Consider the following 10,233-nt stretch of genomic DNA (forward strand, 5'->3'; position numbering starts at 1 on the left):
ATTGATAAGATAATATAATTGTCTTCGAGAACAGCTTGATGCTGACAAGCATGTTTGTTGTTGTTTACAATCATGTGCTAAATTTAATGTATTATGGAATAAACGTAATATTTTATTTCCAGATATTCTGTAGCGTGGGCCAAGTCAACTGAAAATGTTTCACTCAGCAGGCCAAATGGCATTACGAGTTTGATATTTTTTCCTCGCTAAAGATTCAAGTTGGGATTGTTTGTTTTGCAGTGTAAACTGATCCACGACCTGCATTTAGAAGTTCTGTGAGGTTCTGAACCGCTCTACTCTACTGAGTCTGCGCAGAAGTGTGTGTAGCTAGCTAGCTACGTCAATGTGGCTGTCGGAAAAGTGAGACGCAAGTTACAATAAACCCGCTTGAGCTGAAAACCACGTCTACAGGGGCCGAAAGGAGACGTAGCTATAAGTTATAAACCAACATGTCTCGGCACAGAAATGTCCGAGGCTGCAACTACGATGAAGGTTAGGCTCTGTGAATTTGCTACTGGCAGCCTGCAGACGCAAGGCCTGAAGTTGTTAGCTAACGTTAGCCGGTTAGCCAATATAGCTAACGTTAGCTGGTTAGCCAATATAGCTATCGTTAGCTACCTAGCTAACATTAGCTTGAAAAGCATATCATTATTGCTGTCCGATAGCTAGGTAGCTAATGATAGCTAAATTGGCTAACATTAGCTTGAAAAGCATCTAACTATTGCTGTCGTGTCCTATTCGGGCTGTCACTTGAAATAGGTTCCACAACCTTACCGACTAAACGCAACGATTTACGACGGAGTTAATGCAGCAACTAGTGTGGGTGGACTGTAACTCGGACGTCAAATAAAAATCCTTTTTTTTTTTTTTTTTAAATTATAAACAAATAAATACTTATTTCAATACAAAAATAATATCCCGCAATTACACAGAACAATGTCGTGTCTACTTGCAGACTATTCTCAAATCAATTGTATTGGTTACATACAGTACACGTATTTAGCAGACGTTATTCCGGGTGTAGCAAAATGCTTATAACGGTAAATGCTTATGGGTGGCATCTAGGTAATTCGCGTAGTTGGCAAGCTAGGACAACTATCTTAAGCATATGTCAATGGTATTGTTTAAAATTAGCTAATGTTTCTTTCTAACTTTCAATGTATTTAACCATCATGCTGGTTAGCTAGTTTACCAATGAGGTTAGCTAGGTAGCTATCAAGCTGCCAAAGTTCCAGCAACTGAAGCTGGTTGGCATTGTTAACTAGCCAGTGATCTAACTAACAACGTTTACAGTTTAGCCAGCCAGATCTACCCATCATTGATTGTAAGAAAATTGTTCTGTTGAAACGTTGTATTGAGTCCACCAGAAAAGGCCAAGCTCACCCCCAGGCAGAGTTGCTGAGGAGGCACAGCGAAAGCCAAAAGTACGAAAGTCAAAAGTACAATTTTTTTATTTTTTATTATGCACTCACTACTGTAAGTCAGTCTGGATAAGAGTATTTGCTAAATGACTAAAATGTTTTTAAAAAGGTGGGTGTGTTTGTGGGACCTAGCTAGTGTGTGTTTGTATGCTAGTGTTATTGACTGAATTGCACCCCCTTGCATACTTTGATGATGAGGAAGTATATGGACAGTCTGTTGATGATGGCTACTACATTTCCCCTGCTACAGGTCTGTCTGTCTCACTGGCCTAGTACACAGTACACACTGAACACTACCCAATTACTTTATAACTGTAAGCCATGGTGTGAAATGGAATCCTATGCCCTACATAGTGCACTACTTTTGACCAGGCCCCTGATCCAACTTAGGGCACAATAAAAGTAAAGCACTTTATAGGGATTAGTATTCACACTCTTTGCCTTTTTTACACGTTGCTACAGCCTGTTTTAAAATGGATTACATTGAGATATTGTGTGGCCTACACACAACACACAATACCCAATATCAAATTTGAATTCTGTTTTTAGACATTTAAAAAAATATATAAAAAAAGCTGAAATGTCTTGAGTCTTAAGTATTCAACCCCTTTGTTATGACAAGCTTAAATAAGTTAAATATTTGCTTAAAAAGTCACACAAATTGCATGACTACTAGTGAAGCACCGATATGACATTTTTGGCAGATTTACGATATTTTCATTGCCCCAAAAAACGATACCGATATTTAAAATTTTAGCAGCCTTTTAAGCATTCTAGTACAGTTAAATAGTTAACACTCACACACACACACGGACGCAGCGGTCTAAGGCACTGCATCTCAGTGTAAGAGGTGTCACTACAGTCCCTGGTTCGAAATCCAGGCTGTATCACATCCGGATGTAATTGGGAGTCCCATTGGGCGGCGCATAATTAGCCCAGCGTCGTCCGGGTTTGGGTTAATGCGTCATTTTAAATATGAATTTGTTCTTAACTGACTTGCCTAGTTAAATAAAAAACACAGCCAAAACAACACAGGAATGGCTTCCGGACAAGTCTCTGAATGTCCTCGAGTGGCTCAGCCAGAGCCCGGACTTGATCCCGATCGAACATCTCTGGAGAGACCTGAAAATAGCTGTGGAGCAATGCTCACCATCGAACCTGACAGAGCTTGAAAGGATCTGCAGAGAAGAATGGGAGAAACTCCCCAAATACAGGTGTGCCAAGCTTGTTGCGTCAAACCCATGAAGACTCGATGCTGTAATACACTAAATAATATGTGTGAAATTTATTTTGATTTAGAATGGACCATTATCATGCACCTGTCTGGAAACAGGGTCAGCGTGAAAAAATACATGTCATCTATGCAGGTAAATAGTGAATGGAGGACGATTTTTCCGTGGTTCATTTTAATGCCATCCAGGTAGGCTATACTCCTGTTGTAAAGATAAGCAATGTGCTTAATATTAGGAAAGTTTAGAAATAAATATAATAGGCCTAGCCTATAGAAAGCTGATGGCATCCTCCTCTTTTTAATAGAGGCCATCACTCTGTTTTCTAAACACAATTCCATAGCCTATCTCATGAAGGGTTTGATTAGATTTTCGAATACATTTCCATTGATGTCAGAGTGATTAGAGGGACAATAAGAGTGCTGAGTACCAGGCGGTTAGCAAGTTTGGTAGGCTACTAATGACCATCAGCAGCATCGGAGCTTGGAGAAGCCTAATTACCGCGACTACACGCTCACATGGAATTTGACTGCCATCATAACACCGTGGCCGTCGGTGTGGCTGTAGTACGGTTACCGTAACAACCCTAGTATAGACTTGGAACATGATTGTTTAGCAAAGATCAACAACTCAGTTGGTCTCAACTTCCTGTTGACAGGTCTCAACTTCCTGTTGACAGTTAGAATAGTAGAAAAGACAAGCTGGTTGTGCATCATCAGTTGCTGTCACGTCAGTCACTGGTAGTCACTCAATTAGCCCGTGTCAGATACCATTTTCAGTTAGATTGGTAAATTAGTCTAGCTGCCAGCTGTTTTAAACTTAGTAATCACAAATTAATTTGTCTCGCTCAGATATCATATTAAAAACTCAAAATATTTCTCTCTCTTTTGGCAAAATGTGATGAATTGCATGAAATGTGTTATACAATTGCAAAATCTCCGCCCCATGGCAAAATGTGTAGAATTGCTGCAAACTGGCTTTTCTTTTCTCTACGCCCCACGGAAAAATGTGTAGAATTGCACAAGATTAAATCTAAAATGTACAAAGTGTCAAGATGGGGGCTGCTAAATCCTGGTGAGGGGGGACGTGGGTACACGGCCTGTCATTATGAATTCAGATTCTTTGTGGCCCCTTTTTCAAAGTTACCGATCTAGACCGAGGTAAACTCTAAACCCTAACCTCTAAACTCTAACCCCTAACATCTAAACTCTAACCTCTAAATCCTAACCTCTAAACCTTAACCCCTAACCTCTAAACCCTAACCCCTAACCCTAACCTCTAAACCCTAACCTCTAAACCCTAACCCCTAACCTCTAAACCCTAACCTGTAACCTCTAAACCCTAACCCCTAACCTGTAACCTCTAAACCCTAACCTCTAAACCCTAACCTGTAAACCCTAAACCCTAACCTTAACCCCTAACCTCTAAACCCTAACCCCTAACCTCTAAACCCTAACCTGTAATCTCTAAACCCTAACCTCTAAACCCCAACCTGTAACCTCTAAACCCTAACCTCTAAACCCTAACCTGTAAACCCTAACCCCTAACCTCTAAACCCTAACCTGTAAACCCTAACCCCTAAACCCTAACCTTAACCTCTAAACCCTAACCCCTAACCTCTAAACCCTAACCTGTAAACCCTAACCTGTAACCTCTAAACCCTAACCCCTAAACCCTAACCTGTAACCTCTAAACCCTAACCTCTAACCCCTAACCTCTAAACCCTAACCCCTAACCTCTAAACCCTAACCTGTAACCTCTAACCTCTAAACCCTAACCTCTAAACCCTAACCTCTAAACCCTAACCTCTAAACCCTAACCTCTAAACCCTAATCTCTAAACCCTAACCTCTAAACCCTAACCTCTAAACCCTAACCTCTAAACCCTAACCTCTAAACCCTAACCTCTAAACCCTAACCCCTAAACCCTAACCTCTAAACCCTAACCTCTAACCCCTAACCTCTAAACCCTAACCTCTAACCCCTAACCTCTAAACCCTAACCTTAACCCCTAACCCCTAACCTCTAAACCCTAACCTCTAACCCCTAACCTCTAAACCCTAACCTCTAACCCCTAACCTCTAAACCCTAACCTTAACCCCTAACCTCCTCAACTCCATAGACCGCGTGTGTTACTCAGTCCACAGAAGGATGGCTGCTCTTTCTGCTGGTTTACCCTCCTCCCGTTTACGTGATTGATTAATTAACATCACTAATTAGGAAGGAACTCTTGTTGTCTTAATTGCAAGGAAAAACCCAAACCATCAGACACTAGGCCCTCCGTGGAATAATCTAGACCAAATATGATATGTTATGTTGACAAAAGACAGCCGAGTGACCACTCTGACAATGGAAATACATGTCCTCAATGATTGGAAGGCAGGCGAGATCAGGTGGGACCATTCTAGCCAATGAGAGGAAAAATAACGTGTGTGGGGGGGAAAAAAAAAAAACAGGCAAAAAAATAGTAATTTTTGTCCAAGTTGAGGGAATGCCACGAGCATCCACTTCTATCAGTACGTTGGTACCGGCCTAAATATCATAACACGTCTATTCCATCCAATAAGACTCACGTGGCGTTACACACTCTTGTCATAGATCTTCATGCTAAATAATGGCTTTTCTCACGCAGGGTGTGATTTAGAGCGGAGTAAATTATTTTTTTGCCTCGTCCTCTCTTCCTAGACCAAGGTACACTTCATACAGAGCGCTAACCCTGTGTGTCCGTGTGTGTGTCCGTGTGTGTGTCCGTGTGTGTGTGTGTGTGTGTGTGTGTGTGTGTGTCCGTCCGTGTCTTTGCGTATGTGTTTCTTGTGAGGTGCTTTTTGTATCGCTGAGTGTCCATGTGCTAATTTCAAATGTTTGTAATGTGATGTGTGTGTCCGTGTGTGTGTGTGTGTGTGTGTGTGTGTGTGTGTGTGTGTGTGTGTGTGTGTGTGTGTGTGTGTGTGTGTGTGTGTGTGTCTCCACAGGCAAGCTGTTCTCTCGTCTGAACCAGATGCGTGAGGTGCTGGGTGACACAGTGCCAGAGTCTGTCCTTACCCAGGTTGCCTTGCAGTGCGCCTTCGACCCCGAGAGAGCCCTGGAAACCATCCTATCAGACGAGAGCACCGGTGCCCCGCCCCGGTATGCTAAGACCCATCAGGACGCACCACTGCCCCAGGGAGCCAATAAGGAAGGACCACTGCCCCAGGGAGCCAATAAGGAAGGACCACTGCCCCAGGGAGCCAATAAGGAAGGACCACTGCCCCAGGGAGTCAATAAGGAGATGGCAGCGGTACCAAGATCCAATCAGGAGGCATCAGCCATCCCACCACCAAAGAAAGGTATGCCTGGACCGTAGAGCAGGGGGGAATGACGATCACCTTACTTATTGTGTTTTGTAAGCTTGGGTTTTGCCCTTAGAGTAACTGGACACAGAGATGTAGTTGAAGACTGTTAAAGAAATGGACCCAGGTTCTCCTCCAACTCATCACTTTAAACACATTGTAACGAAATGCATCTCTCTCTCTCTCTGTCTCTCTCTCTCTCTCTCTCTCTCTCTCTCTTTTTTTCTCTCTCTGTCTCTCTCTCTTTCTCTCTCTGTCTCTCTCTCTTTCTCTCTCTGTCTCTGTCTCTCTCTCTCTCTCCCCCTCTCTCTCTCTCTCTCTCTCTCTCTCTCTCTCTCTCTCTCTCTCTCTCTCTTCTCCCTGTCTCTCCCCCTCTCTGTCTCTCTCCCTCTCTCTGTCTCTGTCTCTCTTCTCTCTCTCTGTCTCTCTCTCTCTCTCTCTCCCCCTCTCTCTCTCTCTCTCTCTCTCTCTCTCTGTCTCTCTTTCTTTCTCTCTCTCTCTCTCTTTCTCTCTCTCTCTCTTTCTCTCTCTGTCTTCTTTGTCTCCTCTCTTCTCTGTCTCCCTCTCTGTCTCTCTGTCTCTTCTCTCTCTCTCTCTCTCTCTCTCTCTCTCTCTCTCTCTCTCTCTCTCTCTCTCTCTCTCTCTCTCTCCTGATGTCCTGACCCATCCTCCTCTCTCAACTCTTGGTAAGGTAAGGAGCCTGCCTATCCAACTCTGACACTGTACTCACACCAGCTATACGTCCATCTGCCGATCCCCTGAACCTTAGCTGTCATGACACTCACAACCTCTCCACTTCGACTCTGAATTTCGCGGCGGGTTCCGCAAGGCCCTCGGCGACTGTTGCCGAGGCGGGGAGCAGCAGCAGCCTGGCCCAGTTGATGTCTGAGCATGATCAGAAGAGTCAGAGGGCGGGACTCCCCTCGCTGTCCTCATCTCCACTGGCTGCTCTTTCTGGCCTCTCATTGGGCACTCTAGCGTTGTTAAACTCCAACTCCGCCCCCATGGCTACGAGTCCCCCCGGCCACCTTGCCTCCTCTTTGGGTAGCTTGTCCTTAGGCAACCCCAAACTGACAGCTCCGGGCGCCAATATGGCCTCTCCCTCTTTCGGTAGCCTGAGCTCCGTCCTCCAGAGCAGCCGACCAATGGAGATAGGGTCTGGGGGAGGGGCTAAGGGTGCGGATCCAAAAGGAAGCCCGTCATTGGCTGAGCTGATCCAGGAACATTCCAACAGCAGCCCCACCCTCTACAGAACACTCCCCGGTCTCCACGGGAACAGCTCAATCCCCATTGCCCATTCCACAACTCAGACCCCCGCCGGACCAGCGCCAACTCTCACACGCTCCCTGTCCCAGCTCCAACAATCTCCAGGACTTCTGAACACACACTGTTTCCCCCAGACCAAGATCACGACAACACCAGAACCTCACGTCCTCTCTCTGTCTCTGATGGCCTCTCGCCGTCAGCCAGTAAGCACGGTGCCAGCAGCGGACCCAGACCGACAGCAAGCTGAGGTAGAACCACCTCCAGTCCGACTGGGGAAGCTCTCTCAACTAGCCTCTCAGCACCACACCAGAAGATCCTCCGACACCCCACCATCACTCTCCCTCGCCGCACTCCTGTCACCGGGGAAATCACAGCCAAGAAGTATCCAAGAGGGTGGAGTCAGAGACAAACCCCGCCCCCTTTTGTCACACACTCCCCTGAGTCTCCACCCACCGCGGGGTGATCAGAGTATTGATCTAAGCGTGCTCATGGCCCAGTCGTCACACGGTGGAGCGTTGTTCGCGCGTCGCCACGACAAAGGCCTCTCCTCGCCGTCCGCGGTCGCCGTGCGGTCAGACCACCACCGCCAACGTTCCTCTGTGTTCGCTCGACCGTCCGTCTTCGCCCTGACCCTGTCGGTGCGTGCGCCCAGCCGAGGGAAGAGGAGGAGGAGGATGATGATGATGAAGGCTGTGGGAGATCTGAGGTTAGAGGTCAGAGGAGGTGGTCACCCGGCGTTTCTGTACGGAACACAGACCCAGCTGGTCAAAGCTAAAGAACAGATGCCCCTCTTACCCATAACCCCTTTCACCTTCGACACGCCCTCCCCCGACGACGTCGTACGAGCCAATCAGAAGAAGGCATTCACCCGCGAGTAAAGGTCACTAAGGAAGTGGACTGTCTGTCGTTAGGCCGACGCCCCAAATGGCATCCTATTTAGTGCATTACTTTAGTCTCTGTTTTAAAAGTAGTGCACTGGACAGGGAATAGGGTGCCATTTGACACGTAACCAAGGTGCATGGATTGAAGAACAGCAACTGGGCGGTTGGAGGTTTTATAAAAGAAAGAGACTTTTTGGTTTTTTTAAACGGCTGTTTTAAAGTAATCTGAGAGTTGTATGAACACATTTAAAAGCATTTTTTTTCCTACTGTAGGCTAGGTAAGATTTTGCTCCCATTTGATTTGGGACTATCCACAAAACTCTTTGTTGATAAGCAAAATGATTAGAATAAGGGTTAGGATTAGAATTAGGATTAGGATTAGAATAAGGGTTAGGGTTAGAATTAGGATTAGGATTAGGGTTAGAATAAGGGTTAGGATTAGAATTAGGATTAGGATTAGAATAAGGATTAGGGTTAGAATAAGGGTTAGGATTAGAATAAGGATTAGGATTAGAATAAGGGTTAGGGTTAGAATAAGGGTTAGGATTAGAATAAGGGTTAGGATTAGAATAAGGGTTAGGGTTAGAATAAGGGTTAGGGTTAGAATAAGGGTTAGGGTTAGAATAAGGGTTAGGGTTAGAATAAGGGTTAGGGTTAGAATAAGGGTTAGGGTTAGAATAAGGGTTAGGATCAGAATTAGGATTAGTATTAGAATAAGGGTTAGGATTAGAATAAGGGTTAGGATTAGAATTAGGATTAGGATTAGAATAAGGGTTAGGATTAGAATAAGGGTTAGGGTTAGAATAAGGGTTAGGATTAGAATTAGGATTAGGATTAGAATAAGGGTTAGGATTAGAATAAGGGTTAGGGTTAGAATAAGGGTTAGGATTAGAATAAGGGTTAGGATTAGAATTAGGGTTAGAATAAGGGTTAGGATTAGAATTAGGGTTAGAATAAGGGTTAGGATTAGAATTAGGGTTAGAATAAGGGTTAGGATTAGAATTAGGGTTAGAATAAGGGTTAGGATTAGAATTAGGGTTAGAATAAGGGTTAGGATTAGAATTAGGGTTAGAATAAGGGTTAGGATTAAGATTAGTTGACATGTGACTGATCTGTGTCTGGTCTACAGACTATCTAAATGAAGTGTTACCAAGAGGTTCTGTACATATTATACTTTTGATTCGTCTGTTTTTTTGGCTGATGACATTTTATTGGATTTTGTATGTTTCTGTAATCTTTTTTTTTAAGGTGAATCTCTTCTTTTCTTTTTTGTTGTTGCAGTGGCTCTTTTCTAGAAAGATGAGAAGTCCCTTCATTTTTAGAAAGAAAGACAGAGGCTTGTATATCTGCAGGTGTGCAGCTGCTATTGGAAATATGGATCAGTAAACCATTGTTCTGGTTCACCACTGTGTGTGTGTGTGTGTGTGTGTGTGTGTGTGTGTGTGTGTGTGTGTGTGTGTGTGTGTGTGTGTGTGTGTGGAGGGGGGAGATATTTGAGTTTAGAGGACACCTGGAGTTTTTCCCACGTATGAACACACACACACACACACACACACACACACACACACACACACACACACACACACACACACACACACACACACACACACACACACACAGTCACACACACACACACACACATACACAGTCACACACACACAGTCACACACACATGAATAGCTTTAATGGTTTGCTAAATACCAGGTATTTTAAGTTAAGAGAATGATCTTAAGTATGACTTGAAAGCATTAATGAAATAAAAACTGAAATCTGAATCTGTTAAACTGAAAGCTTTTTTATTTATTTTTTTAAATCGGAACAAATGACTTGTTGAATCTTTCAAGCTCACACTGGAAACACACTGTTGCCATGATTTACACCCTTAAAAAATATATATATATTTCACACTTCACCACTATTTACAAAAAAAAACCACCTTAAACTACCTTTTTGAAGTATTGGGACGTAAACTGTCACACCTGACGTGTTTACCAGGTGTCACATCACGCCTGCCATCACATCTTGATGCTTTCAACAGTTTAATGGATCTATTTGCCAAGTGATTTTTCACCGGAAGCTAAAAGTTGACAGTCTGTACTTTCCCTTGT

At 44.1% G+C, this 10,233-nt stretch overlaps 1 protein-coding gene across 2 annotated transcripts; it reads left to right on the forward strand.

Moving 5' to 3' along the window:
* Window positions 1-292: 292 nt before the first annotated feature.
* Window positions 293-9,900, forward strand: LOC129825475 (nascent polypeptide-associated complex subunit alpha, muscle-specific form-like). 2 transcript variants are annotated; one of them, XM_055885601.1, is made up of 3 exons: window positions 293-492; window positions 5,622-5,975; window positions 6,675-9,900. In XM_055885601.1, the coding sequence occupies exons 1-3, from the start codon at window positions 450-452 to the stop codon at window positions 8,120-8,122; spliced, it is 1,845 nt and encodes a 614-aa protein (XP_055741576.1). In that variant the 5' UTR covers window positions 293-449; the 3' UTR covers window positions 8,123-9,900. The 2 variants fall into 2 exon arrangements, with proteins under 2 accessions (XP_055741576.1, XP_055741578.1); XM_055885603.1 differs by lacking the exon at window positions 293-492 and adding an exon at window positions 503-2,635.
* The last annotated feature ends 333 nt before the right edge of the window (window positions 9,901-10,233 follow it).

This window comes from Salvelinus fontinalis, chromosome 27 (assembly GCF_029448725.1).
Source record: "Salvelinus fontinalis isolate EN_2023a chromosome 27, ASM2944872v1, whole genome shotgun sequence".
Lineage (NCBI taxonomy): Eukaryota > Metazoa > Chordata > Actinopteri > Salmoniformes > Salmonidae > Salvelinus > Salvelinus fontinalis.